The following is a 16,806-nucleotide window of genomic DNA, read 5'->3' on the forward strand; positions in this document are numbered from 1 at the left end:
CGACCAGACCCAAACTGCTCCTTCCTCGACGGGCAGCAGGCATTCCCGACGCCTGTTGCCAGAGTTTGCCATTTTTGACGCCAGACTTGCATGATCTGAGCATCTATCTAGGTATTGAGGCACATCAACGATCAGCCCTGGGCTCCAGCCATGCCTTCGGCAATCTTGCACCACCAAACCAACGGCATCGCCAATCAATCACATGCAATTGCTGAGTCAATACCAGAGATTGATCCTGCTGTCACCCAAGATGACCAGAGTGACTCTATCCCCACACACTCGCTTGGGGTGAAACCTTCAGGCAATAGCTTCCTGTCCAATGGCCCAAATGCAAAGGCAAGCAGTGGAACATGGCGGTTTTTGCCAGATGAGATGCTCATGTTAATACTGGAGCTAGCAGATGCAAAGTCATTGCTAAGCCTTGGTTCCACGTGCAAGTTTTTATATGCTTTTTGCCACGCAGATGAACTTTGGAAAGCCTTGTTTCTGCAGTAAGTTGTGCCTAGAGTTGTCCATCTGAAGCTGGCTGAACCTTCTGCTGCCCACATAACAAAGCCTTTCAACGGTTGAGATATGGAACTAACCCGGAATTTTGCAACTAGGTTATCACCAGAGGCTAGTCGTTCTCTCCACTGGTTTGGTTCATGGAGGTCAACTTACTTGGCATTATCCAAGGACAAAGAAGCTGCAGTAGACTGCGGAAATGTCTTTTCTGATGTTCTACACAGGCCATTTGCCTGTAGCAACATCGTACTATCGAACGTTGTGAAAAACATTCCCAAGTCGAATCAGATTCGGCGGATGGAGAATCTGACATATGAGCAATACGCAGATCGTTGGACAGAGCAGCCTTTTATTCTCACCAAGTGCATTCGGGATTGGCCAGTGTGTTGCAAGTGGACCATTGACGGACTGCTTAAAGCCTACGCCAATGTTGAGTTCCGCGCAGAAGCAGTCGATTGGACAATGGAGCGATACTGCACTTACATGAAGAACAATAAGGATGAAAGTCCGCTGTATCTGTTTGATCGCAAGTTTGCAGAAAAGATGGGCATCACTGTTGGCCGTGAAAACGGCGGAGCATATTGGAAGCCCGACTGCTTCGGTCCCGACTTGTTTGAGGTCCTCGGAGACGAACGGCCTGCTCACCGATGGCTCATCATCGGCCCGGAGCGAAGTGGCTCGACGTTCCACAAAGACCCCAACGGCACGAGTGCTTGGAACGCAGTCGTTCAGGGTTCAAAGTACTGGATCATGTTCCCACCAACGGCTCAAGTTCCTGGTGTGTATGTGTCGGAAGACAGCAGCGAGGTTACAAGTCCGCTTAGCATTGCAGAGTGGCTTCTGACTTTCCACGAGGAGGCAAGACAACTCCCCGAGTGTGTCGAGGGCATCTGCAATACAGGAGAGATTCTGCATGTTCCAAGTGGGTGGTGGCACCTTGTTGTCAACCTTGAGAATGGCATTGCCTTGACGCAGAACTTTGTTCCCCAGTCTCCGAGCCTCAACCTCTTGTCTGAGGTGTTGTTGTTTATGCGAGACAAGGCGGAGCAGGTTTCTGGTTTCGACCCCAACGTCGCACAGCCATTCGAGCTGTTCACAGAAAGATTGGGACAAAAGTATCCGGCTCTCCTGGAGAAGGCGCTTGACCTAGCAGACAAGAAGAGTGGCAAGAAACGAAAATGGGACACAGCGATCGGCAAAGAAACAGAAGAGGAGGGATCAGGAGGAGGCTTCAGCTTTGGGTTCGGGGGAGACGACGATGACGAGATTCCTTGAGGTAGGAGAGGCTATTGGACATGTAACAGCGCGAAATTTCACCATTTCAGCGGGTTTGTACATACAGTAGATTTAGACATATCCAAGTATACACTAACTCAGCTTAATATGCCTCAGCTTATAACGCGATATTTAATACCTTTCCCTTGTTTAAATCCTTTTGATTCCCCACCGTAAGGACAAGTGATGGGGATGGTATATGCTGGCCTCACCATAATTGGGAGGAGGGTTTGCGTCTGTGGTGTGTTTGATGCGATATCTTTTGCTTTAGCACCAAATCTGGTACTTTCGCCCTTTTATATTGATTAATTCGGATACATTCTGCCCCAGCGTTCCAAAGCTTCTTTGAACTGAGAGCCCTCTGGTTGAGCAAATAGAGAGCCTAGTTGAAAGCCATGTCCTGGCCTAGTTGAACCCCGTGTTTGACAGCCAGCTGATATGAACAGGGGCTGGGGTTGGGGGACTCGACCAACCAGCCCGCCTCACCAGAGCACACAGACCAGCGGCCGTCCTCCAGTCTCCTGTGAGGTTGAGACTGAAGCTAGTCAGTCCAGTCCAGATGTCCTTACCCAGCTCGCCCACACCAGACTGCTCAAGTGGACGACCACATTGCTCGTCATTGCCTCCATGCGTCGGGTGCTCCATCCGTCAGCCATTTGATCCATCACCGTGTCTCTTCCTACTCTTTCATCTTGTCGACCTCAGGCGCATGTCATTTCTGCGCGCGCGCGGGTTGACAGCTGCCGTTTTCCGTCTTTGTCCATTTACCTCCCTGTTGGACACTTTGGACAACTTGATCTCGAATTTGTTGGGCGTTGCCTTGCCGCGGCGCAATGCGAGCTGAGCTCTCCAGTCCCCCATTGCACGCCATTCAGTTCCGACTTGTCTAGGCAGACCCTTGGCGCCTGGTAGCTCGATCCATGTCCACTGGAGCCGTCCATCCCTTCAAAGCACTACCTAGGTAGTTGACCACACCAGACCAGACCACTTGGGACTCGTCAAGGCGTCACCTCCACCGACAACCGGGGCGACCAGACGGCATCTGCATCTTTGGTTCTTCATCTCGTTCTACCTTTGTTGCACTGCGTTTTTGTTCGCCCTCCTAGCCTCTACTTTATTTCTTTCATTCTTCCTACTCTGCCGTACTTGTTTGTATTTTCCTTTCTCTTTATTATGCTGTAAGTCACCTCGCATTTCGTCGCTTTGTTGTGCTGGCTGGCTGGCTGTCCACCCTGTGCGGGACGCGTCGTTCCTAACATGGAGAGCTATCAGGCAAGCCCCTCTTCATACAAGTATCTACACTTTCACGTCCTTTGATCCAACTCCCAACGTTCGACTCGGCTGCACACCGCTCGAATATCTGCGATTTAATTAGCCATACCACCCGATCGGTCCTTCCCGCCTTGTTTCAAGTGCGAGATATTGAAAAGCGAATTCCAGCCGTCGTATCCTCTTCCTCCTTTCTGCTTGAACCACCAACTCTTCCTCCAATATCGAACGGCGAAGCTGTAAGCGGGCTCGGGACCAACCATCCCTCTCGTCGGAAAGACCGAAGCAGTCATGGTATCGGACGAACATTACGATTTGTGCCTGCCTATCTTGCAGGACACCACCTTGGAAGATGAGGACAAGACAGATAGACTGGAGGAGCTCCTAAAAAAGGAGACCAACCTGACAGGCTCCTCCCTGGACAATGTTATTCTCGATGCAATGTGGAGGTTTCGAGAAGGGGGAGGCTCGTCAGCTTCTCCTCCGCCTATACGATCGTCCATCTTGCGACGACCGTCTCCAGCGTCATGGCGTGGTTCTCCGACACCATTGTCCGGCTCTCCAAGACTTGCCGTGAGCCCCCTTGCTCCTCCGGGCTTCATTCCTTCGACTTTCCAAAGAGCCAAGTCGTCCACCGCGTCTCCCTTCTCGTCACCCCGAGCATCCCCACGTCTGGCCCTGGCGACGCCAGTTGTCATCCCCCACAGTCCGAACCTGAACGCGTACGAATTCGCGAGCGACTCGACCCCGGCAACCGAGATTCTGGGAGATTACCAGTCCGAGAATGTGGAATGGTTGGTGAACGACGACACTGCAAGCGTGTCATCTTCCGTGGGCACATCTAGCATCCTGAATGCCGCCGCCCCCGAGTTTTCGTCCATGTCGTCACAACAGCTTGATATGTCTCCCTACGATATGCTACGATCGATATTGGGCCAAACCAGAACGGACGAGGAAATCGAGGCAGCGCTGGCTTCGCACGGCTACGATTTGAGTGCCACAATTGCATCCATTATGGAAAGCCAGAGTCAAGACGGCGGCATGCCCCCCAACAGCTTGGATGAACCTAAGAGTGTTTTGATTGGCAAATCGATTTCCTCGGATGGTCGCCCAGTAACGCCGAACAACCAATCCAAAGCTGGTGTAATTTGCAAGTTTTACATGTCCACGGGCCAGTGCCTACGAGCCGACTGTCGATTCAGTCACGACTTGAGCAACCACCTTTGCAAGTAAGTAGATTTCCTAAGATGTGACATGGTACGCTCTAACTGTAGTTACAGATACTGGATTATGGGCAATTGTCTCGCTGGCGACACTTGCGTATTTTCTCATGACCCCTCAAGGTTTATGAACAAACTATCTCTGGATGAGCCTGGGAGTGCAGGGCGAGGGCAGGGTAACATTTCTCTTCAAGATTTAAATACCTTTCCTGCACTGCAGCAAGGAAGTTCAGAGAACTTGAACAATTTTGGTGGCGCTGGTGCCAGCCTGATAGCCGCTGGCTTAAATCCCCCTCAGGGGCCAAGAAACTTCCACGGCTCTGAGAGTCCGCGTCTGCGCTCGAGACCTGGTAGTCGGCACCAGGCCAAGGATATGACTTCCCCAGCTCCAGCTATTGATGACAACGAGGCTTTCCCATCTCTCGGCTCCGCGTCGGCGAAACAGGGCAAGAAGCATCATGGTAAACGAGGCGGCCATGGACACCATAAGGACATTATTCCAAGCTCCCTGGCGGATATTGTCAAAATGACCCCTTCGCCCACTCCAGGATCACCACGACTTGAGTCTAGGAGGCTCGGCAACGGCAACTCTGCTGCCAACAGGCATGGTGAAAATAGTGCGGCAGCCCAGGCCATAACGAGTCCGAAGCACATCCCGTGGTTAGAGACCGGGGATAGGGCAAATAAGGCGTATCTCAAGGCTCGCCAGGAGGCCATCAAGCACGGTGGCCTCCGCAATAAATTTCTGCAGAGGTAGGGCTCACCGGTCAAGACAAAATAATATGCTGCTGTAGCAGGATTCTAACTTGAACGACAGTGCGGCTCAAGCTTGGAATCGAAATGATGCCAGAGCAGCCAAGGCTCTTAGCCTCCGTGGCCAAAGCGAAAACGACCTAATGCGAAAAGCACATAGAGAGGCAGCACGGGAACTTTACGAACATCGCAATAAAAACATGAGCAACGCAGCTGAAATTTACGTAGATCTCCACGGGCTTCACCCAGAGGAAGCGGTAGAGTACTTAGAGAAGATCCTCATGGATAATAGCAAAGAATCGCGGCCCGTGTACGCCATCACTGGCACGGGGCATCACAGCAAGAACGGTAAAGACAAGGTTGGCAGGGCGATCCGCAATTTCCTCAACGAATGGCGGTACGCATATCGCGAGTTCTCTGTTCCGGGCGATAGAAACAGCATGGGTGGCATTCTTGGCATTGACGCTCGTAGCTGGGACAAGACCCTTGCGAGGGAAGGGGCATCGGGGCCGGACGAGAAGGAAGAGGTTGATATCCTGAGTCAAGGTGTAGAGATTGGCGATGGCAAAGTCCGGCTGTTGGTGAGAGACCCTCCAAAGGGACCTAGTGGTCGGCGGTGACGAAATGGAGCCAAAGCACGTAAAAGACAAAATCTACAAACCAATGGACATGTGGCCGATGTAGGGCCGTTATCTTGCTCTGCGGCCTGACGTGAATGTGCAATGTTTTTCTTGGGTTATATCCAGTTCCACTTGGCTGTTCTATTATATTAGAGATTAGTTGGCAACTCTTACACAGCAGACTGCGACCGGCACTCCTGTTTCAGCTTTTCATCCTCATTATGATGCGGCGGAATGGCATTGTAAAATAGAGCCAACAATACGGACGCAGCAGCCGGACCAAACCACCATATCCATTGATCTAACACGCACGATTAGCATACCATACCAAAACCAGAGGCTATTAGAAAAGGAGGTGCTCCTACAAGACATGTCCTTCCTCACTATCCCAGCAGCAAAACATCTCGCAGGATTCATCTGCGCGCCTCCATAGCCCTCCGCAATACCACTACTCGCAAACGTCAAAAGACCGAGCGAAGCACCAACTAACAAGGGCCCGAGCCTTGGTCCAAAGAACACGGCCTGTCGGGGGTCGAGGCCCACTCCGTACGCCAGATAGAGAATGGCAAAGGAGGCGAATGTTTCGTTGAGGAAGACTTGTCCGGGGGTGGTTATGGCGGGCGAGAAGAAGCAGCCTCCGCCGTGGATGCTATCACGGTAAGTGTATGAAGGGAGAAGCGGATGGGAAGGACATACGCGGCCGCTTTTTCTTGGCCCCAAACACCGGTTAGGACGCCGCCTGCTAATGATGCCCCTAGCGTTTGTGCGCAAAGATACAAAACACCTAGTTTGTTAGTTGGGGGTGTTTTAAGTGTGTGAGAGAATGTTTGACGAGGGATGGGAATACCTCTTGACACGGGACATATACCGGCTAGCACGGCGGAAAAGGTAATCATGGGATTCATGTGTCCTCCTGAGGCGGGACTAGTGGCGTAGATGAAGATGGAGAGGAGGACGACGTTGGATATTCCGATGTAGGCGCCTAGTTGGGGGGTGTTGTAGCTGAATAGCGTGGCGGCTGTGAGGAGAGAGACGTATACGAGGCATGAAGTGGCGACTGCTTCGACGACCTGGACGTGTTAGATTAGATAGTACAGAGGACTGAGGAAGATTTACGGCAGCTTTCCAGATAGAAGGGTTGGTCCACCCGCCGAGGAAGTATTCCCGGTCTTTGTACCATGGTATGGTGCGGCGGACAGTTGGGCGGACGAGCGGCGCGAAGGAGCCGTCGAAGGAGGCGACGCTCATGCCTTTGTCGATGGGGGGCTTTTCGTGGATGCCATCTTGGGTTTGGGGGGGGATTGTTGAGGCGGGAGGCTGTGATTTACTCATTGTGGGAGGGGATTGATGCCATTTTGAGGCGGGATGGGAGATGGGAGTTGGGATATAAGTGAGGTTTTGAGGTGTGGAGGCTGGAGCTTGATGTGGATGAGTCGGAAGTATGTGCCGGATTTGAGATCCCTTGATGACGGACATGGATGGGTGGACATGGAGGATATTAGTGGGGCTTAGTAACGCTGTGTAAGCGCGTGTAAGCCGGACTGGACGGGGAGGTGGTGTTATTCTTGATTGGTGTGGGTATTGGCGAGATAGGGTTTGTAAGTTGTTGATGAGCGGGAGTGGTTAATTTGATGATGTTTTGATGTTCGTTGATCAATGCGATGGGCGATGGTATGGATTTTTGTGTTGGTTGATGCTGCTGTGGTGTGACTTGGCCGGTCATTTGCGTCCATGTCGCTATCCGTCAATGGCTGTATTTATTTATTCCTTATTTGGGTGATTTCCACTTGAAATTCTAGAATGGGTATCAGATGAAAGAAGCCAGCTATCTACGCACTGCCACGATCTGTAATGCAAGCCCACGACCTGATTTGACCTCAGATATTTACTGGCATCAGGTAAAACCACCTTCAAACAGACGCTTTATTTAGCTGCATTATTTGAGCTCTCTTTGCCATATTCTTATCACGGGTCATTGTTGAAAAGAACAGATACTACACTGGAGAAGAATGACGGAAATGGCAGGGCTGGGGAAAGCTGTAGCTTTTATGTCCAAGACTAGGTCAGTATTGGGTTCACTTTGCCTTTGCTGTATTTGGTTTGTTAAAGCGTATAGTTTGATTGGTATATACACCTAGGTCTTCTTGTAGCTAGGCTAGGCTGCAAACTTGATATGGTCCAGAAATGGACGTCTGGTGTCTGGTGACTGGACTTGTCTAGGCAGGAAATATACCAAGTAATATGTTTTACATTTGTGGGAGTAAGGGTTCCATGCACAACCTCACAATGGACAAGCCCTACCATCTAATGTAGTCTTAGTTGTGACGGACTTGAAAATGCAGGCCCCATTTCCGCTCCATCGAAAACAGAATGGCAATGTGCTTCAATTAATTGACTGTGGACAAAAGGAGTGCCACGCTAGGAAGCGTGATCAAGCTACTCACCTCGGTACCAACATCATCCATGGTGGTCTACCAGCATGTCCGCATCACACCCTAACATTTGTTACCAGCCCGACCTTCTCTCCTGAGTGACTAGAGGATTCGAGACACCTGGCGAGATGAACTGATACCAAGGTGAAGGAAGCACAAATACGTCTCACTCAGCTTCCCCAGTCAATTACCCGTGTTCATCTCAAACTTTCCGCTCTGCCCAGCTTGTAATAACGCCTTCAATCGTCGGCTCATATTCCTTCAACATGACGTTGTCCCCATCAAGAAACGTGTTGGCCTGTACAAAGACAAGTGAAGGTGGCTTATTCGCAAGGACAGTCTCTCGCCAGTCGATGTACTCCCCTTCCACAGCTGATAACTTCTCGTAATACGTTCGACAGCCTTCAACGTCTGCTGTGCATCGAAACATATGCAAGTGTAAAAGCATCTTTTCCAAGGCGGGCTTCCCATGTGTCTGAATCTTAGAACGATCCACGCGAACTGTCAGACTATGTTTGGGCTTATTGTGCGTGATGGTCATGACGCCGCCACCGTCAAGAAGCAGGCACTTTAGCATGGCAAAGTGAGCCTATCTCATGGTCAGCACGTTAATCTCAACGTGGATGCACATGGTACCACTAATACTTACCCGACTGTGTGCCTGGCCCCATTTCTGGAGGTATATGTGTTAGAATACTATTGTCTTTCTTGATTGGAATATAACTTACTGCACTTTGCACATTATAGTTGGAGAGACCACGCAAACCGTCAACTCCCAACTGAAGATACAAATTATACGTCACTACCCGGCCACGTCAGTACTATTCTTTCTCCTAGACGGGGACCTACTAACAGTCAGTGGCACAAATGTCGGACGTTTCCGTGAAGCCAAGCATTTCAAGAAGCTCCGGGTCATCCATTAAATACGCTCCAACGAGTTCGGCTCTACACTCGTCAACCGTAGTTGCCAGGTCCCCAAACTGACCAGTCCAAGTCTGACCAGGCTTGTACCAGCTTGATATGGGATTTCCGGTGAGAGGGTTAACAGGGGGATTCTTAACATCAAAGTTGAAAGTTCCGTCAACACTTTCAACCATCATTCTCCCTGTGCCATGGCCAAAGAGTTCATGGAGCACAACCCACCAGTAGTAAGCCGGGAATTTGCGCTTCTTAAACTGTTTAGCCTCGGAATCTTCAATGAATGGATACTGCTCCGCTTGGCTCTCAACTGCCATCCTATTAGCAATGATGACATTTTTGAATCCATCCTCTTGCCGAATATCATTGTACTATACTTGACTGTTAGTCCACGCAAGAGTCAATCATACCACGCGTAAGAACTCACATTTGGCAAATTGATTCCCGGAAATATGATGCTTGAGCAATATGCGAGAGCTACAGACTCTTAGTTGTAGCCCACGATGCGGGTGTCTTAGCCACTCACCGTGAATGCTCGAAAAGTCGGGCGGCTCAAATAGACTCTTCTCAAATGGACCTTTTCCATCATTTTCTGGTGTAGCCCAAGGCAGCCGCCGGATGAACTTTGCCGAGTTGTCAACTAGTTTGGCCAGAAGCCTAGTCTCTGAGTCATCAGCAATGGCCACGACAGCTTCAAACTCTGCTCGAATTCCGAGTGGATCGCGATATGGTTCAACGAAGCCGAAGATGTTTTCTACCCTAGGAGCTTTGTCTTGAACCCATAGCCGCTGGGACTGGCGGTATGTGTCCAGACTGCCAGTCCGGAAACTCTCACCGTAGGCACGAAGGACTTCTTTTTGCAGATCGTTGGCTGAGTGTTTGGACGCTTCCGTCAACTCGTCGCAAACACGTTGGAGGTTGGATGAGTGATCTCCTTTTAAAAGTGTCACATGCCCTTCGCGATTCGGGAGAGAGAATTGCGTCAAGTCTCCGTGTTCAACTGACGCAATGAGGACCTCAAATCCAGTACCATCTTCAGACTTCTGAAGCCTGGTATTCTCAGGAAATATACGGTTTTGCTCAAGAATCGTGGACACCATGAGTGCGTCAGATTCACTCATCGTATTTCCAGGATAGTAGCTGCTTTGAGCAGTCTCGCTTGGAAAACCAAGGTTGAACGGTGGTCTGACTGCGATGGACTTGGATATTTCCTTATACAAGTCCCCCAACACTGATGATCTGTCTGCCAACTTCTTGAGAACTGTATCGTTCACTGCAGGGATAAACTTTTGATCACCGGAGCCCTGTAGTCATCAGCACTGCATGGAGAGCTACTAATCTGAGTCATTATCACGCACATAGTAGTTGCCGATGTTGGAGAGAAAGGTAGCCGCGTAGGTCAGGAAGTGCTGGACATCATCTCCCGAAACGTCTGGTCCAATGAGCGAATGCCAGTTGCCAGAACATGTGCGATGGAGTTCGATGATGAAATCGAAGATTGAACATGATTCCGGAGAAACTTGTCGGAGAATGACCCTTGTTCCAAGCCATGCAGCTCTAGAATTGACGATGAGCGAGTAATTCAGGCTGGAGTGAGGTTGGTGCTTACCGAGCCATGTGATGTGCATATCGTTTCTCTCTGTCCGTGAGGCGGTTAAACTGTGTCTCGATGCCGAGCTGAAAGACTTGGACTTGATGCACCGCCATTGTGAGTAGAGTACTGCGAATATTCGAGAGTTGTATGTAGGTTGCGAGATTCAGATATGCATATCCGGAGCTTCAATGTTCCCCGCCGAAGCACATACGATGCAGTTCACCATTTGAGGACTGGAGCTCGAACCAACTCATGTCCCTTTTGTCCCTTTTGCCCACATGCATATGCATATGCATAACTGTCAGCCCGGAGCATAAAACATAGCATGTCAACATATCCATCAAAAAGTTATTACGATATTACAATGCTCCCTGGATCTTGGTTTACTTTTCTCGCAAAAACCTGCGGGTATCCTAAAACGACAAGCTACATCCAGTCTCTCACAGTTGTAATAGATACTACAGGACTGCAATCAACTATCAGGCCTCAGCCTCGACAAACAAGTCAGTCCTCTACAGTCATGTCCACGTCGAACTCCTCCATATCAGCTGTCCCATGTTCAGCAGCTTCCTTCAACCCCATTCTTTTCATTATAAGCTTCGCAATATCATTCTTTTCCCGCTTTCCAGGCTCAAAGTAATCCAGTGCTCGACGACCATTCTTGTCCTTAATGTTGGGATCCGCGCCACAATCAAGCAGTAAAGTTACCATGTTCTCATAAGTCCACGGGAGCGTCAGTTCTGCTGCTTTGCGAGCAGCTACATGCAGCGGTGTACGTTTCCCTTCGCCATACAGCGCGTTTACATCGGCGCCATGGTCAAGGAGACACTCAGCCGTCCAAAGCTCATGATTCTCGACTGCATAGTGCAGAGGTGACATGCCATTCTGTTGGCTCACGATAGCCCCTCGTTTAAGCAGTAGATTGGTAATAATAGACAATCCCTTTTTGATTGCGTAGTGCAGAGGTGGCAAGCCATGCGGTTGGTTGATATCGGCGCCGTAGTCGAGGAGCAGAGCGACCATGTAGTCATCGTTCATGCTAATCGCGTCGTGTAGTGGTGGCGTGCAGTTTGTTCCGTTTTTATCGGCTCCATGATTGAGAAGAATGGTAGCTATGGCAGTATTTTTTTGGCTAATTGCGAAGCGAAGAGGTGGCTTCTCGCAATACTGTTCATTTATATCCGCCCCATGTTCGAGCAGCAAGGCAGCCATCCGGGCATAATTCTCCTTACATGCGTAGTGTAGAGGAGGTATGTCTTCAGGTAGGCTAATAGGTGGAATGCCTTTGTAGGTTTCCAAGATATGCCGAGCAACTCCCATGTTGTCGTACAAGACGGCTTTGGTGAAGATGAACTCGTCAATCGACATGCTGGCAGTGTCGACTGGGATCTTTGCGCCGTGATTGATCAACAGTTGAATGAGTTCGGGTTTGAGGTTGCTTTTGACAGCTGCTTCTAGCATGCCTTCGAGAGGGATTTCCACAGAGGTTTCCTCAGCAGTGTTTTTAAACATTTCTTCAGAAGTGCCCTGGGACAAACCTTCAGGCTTTCCCGTAGTATCTTTCATGCGTGTCTGAATCTGCTGCACATTGTTCATGGAAGGCGGCTTCTTCAACCGCCTTGAGACAGTCAGTTGTGAAGAACCTGCAACCTCAACACCACACTCAAGTAGCCACTCAACCATCTCTGTGTGCCCCCTAGCAACAGCTGCTTGAAGCGGCGTTACATCATCGTGAGGGTGAGATATAAGACTGTGAGGACTTCGACTTTGGTTGTATAGCTCCTTTGCAAACTCCATATCTCCATTCGCAAACACACACCAAGCCAGAGGCACGTTCCCCATAACCTCCACAAATCTCCTATCCTTGAGTAGCATTTTCAGGATCTTTACGTTATAATACTCATCCAAATCGTACAGCAATGTCCTCTGGAGATATGATTGCCAACGTTGATACCGTTCATCCTTCATATGCGTTGTGCCGCCGCTATGCAGGAGATCCAAAAAGAATCGAATCACGTCCTCCCGTCGACACCGTATACCGTATGAAAGGCCGTGAAACACCTGACACATATCCCGACTGTTCGACTTGGGCCGAAATTTCTTCTCCCCGTGCTTCCCGCAAAGCAATTCTCGCAATAGTTCCAAATCTCCACCTAGCAGGTTATCCACGGCATGATTGAGGCTCCAGCCAGTCCAGCCAGCACCACTGCTCATGAGAAATCTCCCAATGTCAGACCTTTTGGTATGGTCCAGGCATGACTTGTTGTAGGCGTACGTCTCCCTAACATTGGCCCGGAGTCCAACCAGCATCCTGACAAGAGGATAGTTTCCTGTCTGACAGGCGTTAACTAGCGCTTCATCTTTCACTGCCTGGTTTTGGTAGTAGCCCCTTTTTGACAGCCAGTCCGCGGTAAGCGCATTTTTAACGAAGGCCTCAAGTGGAGGTCTGTCCCGATCCCTCCTCTGAACAAGGACATCGACTTTTCGGAGAAGCAATTCCCGTGGAGGCTGTTCTGCCAAATGACCACTCCGGACCTCCGGCTGGCTTTCCGATACGGACGAGATAACGCTTCGGATGCCAGCTTTGAGCCACCCACATAAGCTACGAGAAGCCGAGTGGTCCTCCCGTATAATCGGCCTCTCTGTGGAAGTGTTGACCAGACTGTCGAGTTTCGCAGAGCCTACAATCTTGGCATATTCGAGCTCTACCGCTCTGTCAGCCACCGCGGCCAGAGTTTCGGCATCTCCCGTATCGATGTTCGCATCTTCGTCTAATAGAATACGGAACACATCCTGACCCCGACGGCTCTCGGCAGCCCAAGTCAACGGGACCCTTTTACAAGAATATCTCGAATATTTGTTGACATCAGCTCCCTTACGCAGCAGGATGTTGGTCAGATCCACGTTGTTAAACCGGGCAGCGAATTCCAGCCAGGTGGCCCACCAGTGCTCCTTTCCGCACAGGTCCTCGTTTACATCCCTGACGCTTTCGAGAAGCGTTTCCATAGTTTCCTTCTTTAATTTACCAGATGCCACTTCCTTGGCGATGTGGTACCATATAAAGTTGGCTGACGCCAACTTGCTTCGGAAACTTGGCCGTTTCAGCAGCTCCAGAACAATCTCATCATTTCCCCCCTTTACAGCATAACTCAGTGTTCCTTGATCGTCGTAACGCTCAAAACAATCAAGTTCTTCGATAAAGCTAGCTCCTCCGTCTAGAAGCAGCCTAACGAGATCCAAGTTTCCTGTGAGACACGCATACATCAGGGGCGTGAACCTTGGGTTGTCTACCTCCCTGGCTGAAGGGTTCGCATCGAGTTGGAGAAGCCTTTGGACGACTTTGAGCCTTTGGTTTTTTATGGCCATTATGAGCAGAGAAGGATCCTCCCCTTTGAAATCGCCGATATTGATGTCGGGAATCAGGAGAAACATTACGGTTGCTTCCTCGTCGCCGTTCTCGATCGTCAGGTTCAGAACATTCTTTCCGTCTTGGTCGACACCTCCCCACGTCGTCCATTCTTCAGCAATGAGCTGCATAACGTTCAACTCGTCGGTTAATCCTTGATTATTGCCGCCTTGATATTTAATCGACTCTTGGACAATATTTCTGACGAGCTCGGAAATGCCAGTTGCTGGAGATAATTTTGCCGCCAAAGTGAAGTGATGAAGTCGGAGTGCTTCGGGGTTCTCTTTAAGCACGGAAGCCATTTGTGCATAAGATTTTTCTCTAATGGCGTGGTTGATTACGTATTCGGCTTCCAAGGTAGGTGAGGTCTGGAGAATATAGTCTTTTTGCGTTGGTATCGCCGCTGGGTCTGACCAGGGTCCGTCTATGGGGGTCTGTTCCATCGCCATTTCGAATACAATGGCACAGAGAGCTATTGTCCCCGTTACTGCTTCTTGTTGCCTGTCGAGGGGGTGAAATATTTCCGGGTCCGTACAAGTCTCGAGTAAAGTCTAGTCTGGCATTTTACAGCAATTAAGGGTGAATCACGGTATTAGTACTGGGCTACGTGATGGGTAGGGTCAGGTGTTATGGGACTGAACAAACGGTACGTGTGTGCTAAACCATTGTCGAGCAACAAAGGAAGCCCGCTGCTCACGCAGCAAAGATGATATAATTACAATCTGTTGGAGCCTTAGTCCAAGTAAGAGGAGCGACACGATTCATTGCTATTTCTTGCAGCATCTTCAAGAGTGTGGCTTTGTGTGACATTAAGGTATGTCCAGAGTGTGGTCTGATGATGAGCACCGCCGATTCAAGTCTTTAACCGCAATCTTCCTTTGTTGGTGTTGTATATTCTTAACCTCCCAAAAAGATTGCATTTTCTGGTTCCCACGTCTTATTCTCCGGAATGCGTGTTTTGATGGGCATGAGTGCCTTCAAATGCTCATACGTACGTATGTACAAATGTATGTAGTCCAAAATTTGCCTGATTTGGCACCTGCTTCCATTTGGCGCCGGCAGCAGCCGAACCGAACCGTTGAGTGGATCCAACTGCCGGCTGCCGGCCCTGCGACTACGCAGATTGGCTGCGAGTCAGGGACGGTCTGCGTTTAATGTTGATTGATAACATTCGGATTATGTCGATGGCATGCCGGTAAAGTGCTTTGTCCAAAATTTGTCGCTGAAGACGGACGGCATGGTGTTTGCCGGGTTGGGCTCATTTGCCGGTGGAAATAAATAACGCCTCATGATTCTGGACGCGTTCATGCAACGTCCCCATTGTCCCCCGGCCACGGCTGCAGAGACTGACAATGCGTCATTGAGACAAAAATATTCCAAGTACCCAAGCCGAGTCAACTCTGTCTCAACAAATCAGTGCTAGCCATGATGATAGAACTTTGTGAAGGGAGTCGTTTGCGATATCGATACCTGTTCAAATATATTCCGGCGTACCCTTGGGACCTGCTGCGAGTGTGTGATCCAAGCTTGGAAAATATATTACCGAAATATGACGCCAAAAATACGCCCTGACACTGAGATAGCTTTCTACGATACATACGTCACTGATATATGATGTGTGCCTCGGTTATTAGCGCTTTGACCTTGTGTCTTCCGTATGCAAAAGATTAGGCGGGATGGCATCTCGGGGGTATCTGCCGCGAGCGAGCGGCCATGCAATGCGGCCAGGCAAAGGCACTGAGTGTCACGCAATATACGGTTATATGTGGTGATTGGTCAGTACAGTACCTTATTTACATACAGTATATATCTGTATGGAAAATAGTTCCCGTCGAGATTTCCACGTTGTTTTGCCTGAAGTAGCATGTATCCAACGTTAAACAATGCAGCCCATGACGTAAACATTTAAAGATGCTAAACTACTTAATATAAAGAGAAATGTCGAAATGTTTAAAGACACCTAGGCAGGGTCCATTCGGCTGTTCTAAACAATGACACGGACAGAGTAGAAGATTAAAAAAAAAAGACAAAGCGATTCTTAGAACGAAACGAAAAGGTGAGGTTGCACTCATTAGCAGCGGATGAAATTAACAAATGAGTTACTCCAAGGGTTGTAGTTCCTTGTTTCGTTTGTATCATCTCGCCCTTTGTGACTTTTGGCCATGCTTGCAGCGGGCAGAATACCAGTCACAAGAGTTTTGACAGGTTGCACACATGCAGAATACAGACAGAATCTAGGCGCAAAGATGACGATGCGATGGTCAAATGTGGCGGTGGCGCGCAAATTGAATCTTGGGGCTCATCGTCTCGGCACGTCATGGATATATTCCTCCGAACAATCTGTGTCAATTCGAGCCCACGCTTTCGCCCTGCCTCGTTGCCACGCGTCATTTCATCGCATTATGTGCACCGCGTCCATTTCCATCCTCACCACCTCTACTCCTTACATCACATGGACTACTGAAAATCAGACCCTCAGACTCGACGCAAAGCATAATTCGTGACCCCTGTTTTTGTCCCTGTTCCTGAACCTTTTGCCATACCAAACGGCCCCGTTGACCCACAACCCGACATCACCGAGCATCCGAGCATTGCACATCTGATCCACCGGACATCGACTCAAACCGCAACCTCCCTCCTAACATCTGTCTTGACGTCGACACGACAAACAACCATGAAACGATAGCCGCCTCAACCAGATCCTCGACCTACAACCTACAAACTTTCACCACCGCACATCTTCCTCCATCTCTACATCCCTCATATCCTCCGCCTCGACCTCAACACCAAACCCAACGTCCACAAAACCGCCATC

The 16,806-nt window shown here is 49.7% G+C and overlaps 5 protein-coding genes across 5 annotated transcripts; 2 read left to right on the forward strand and 3 right to left on the reverse strand.

Annotated features, from left to right (window-relative positions):
* Positions 1–150: 150 nt before the first annotated feature.
* Positions 151–1,779, forward strand: VFPPC_03010 (F-box and JmjC domain-containing protein; the record flags this gene model as incomplete). Its single annotated transcript, XM_018282569.1, has 2 exons — positions 151–491; positions 603–1,779. The coding sequence occupies 2 exons, from the start codon at positions 151–153 to the stop codon at positions 1,777–1,779; spliced, it is 1,518 nt and encodes a 505-aa protein (XP_018147098.1).
* Positions 1,780–3,339: 1,560 nt separating this feature from the next.
* VFPPC_03011 (CCCH zinc finger and SMR domain-containing protein) lies at positions 3,340–5,641 on the forward strand (the record flags this gene model as incomplete). The annotated part of the gene is made up of 3 exons (XM_018282570.1): positions 3,340–4,277; positions 4,329–5,021; positions 5,086–5,641. The coding sequence occupies 3 exons, from the start codon at positions 3,340–3,342 to the stop codon at positions 5,639–5,641; spliced, it is 2,187 nt and encodes a 728-aa protein (XP_018147099.1).
* A 170-nt stretch (positions 5,642–5,811) lies between these two features.
* VFPPC_03012 (aquaporin-like protein) lies at positions 5,812–6,973 on the reverse strand (the record flags this gene model as incomplete). The annotated part of the gene is made up of 5 exons (XM_018282571.1): positions 5,812–5,942; positions 6,007–6,290; positions 6,338–6,425; positions 6,489–6,711; positions 6,758–6,973. 5 exons carry the CDS (start codon positions 6,971–6,973, stop codon positions 5,812–5,814), a joined length of 942 nt encoding a protein of 313 aa, XP_018147100.1.
* A 1,302-nt stretch (positions 6,974–8,275) lies between these two features.
* Positions 8,276–10,698, reverse strand: VFPPC_13377 (dipeptidyl peptidase III; the record flags this gene model as incomplete). Its single annotated transcript, XM_018291154.1, has 8 exons — positions 8,276–8,662; positions 8,723–8,746; positions 8,802–8,875; positions 8,927–9,362; positions 9,419–9,468; positions 9,518–10,295; positions 10,350–10,548; positions 10,601–10,698. The coding sequence occupies 8 exons, from the start codon at positions 10,696–10,698 to the stop codon at positions 8,276–8,278; spliced, it is 2,046 nt and encodes a 681-aa protein (XP_018147101.1).
* A 391-nt stretch (positions 10,699–11,089) lies between these two features.
* On the reverse strand, positions 11,090–14,440 carry VFPPC_03013 (ankyrin repeats (3 copies) domain-containing protein; the record flags this gene model as incomplete). The annotated part of the gene is made up of 1 exon (XM_018282572.1): positions 11,090–14,440. The coding sequence occupies one exon, from the start codon at positions 14,438–14,440 to the stop codon at positions 11,090–11,092; it is 3,351 nt and encodes a 1,116-aa protein (XP_018147102.1).
* Positions 14,441–16,806: the final 2,366 nt, after the last annotated feature.

The sequence above is a fragment of the Pochonia chlamydosporia genome, chromosome 2 (assembly GCF_001653235.2).
Source record: "Pochonia chlamydosporia 170 chromosome 2, whole genome shotgun sequence".
NCBI classification, from domain to species: Eukaryota; Fungi; Ascomycota; class Sordariomycetes; order Hypocreales; family Clavicipitaceae; genus Pochonia; species Pochonia chlamydosporia.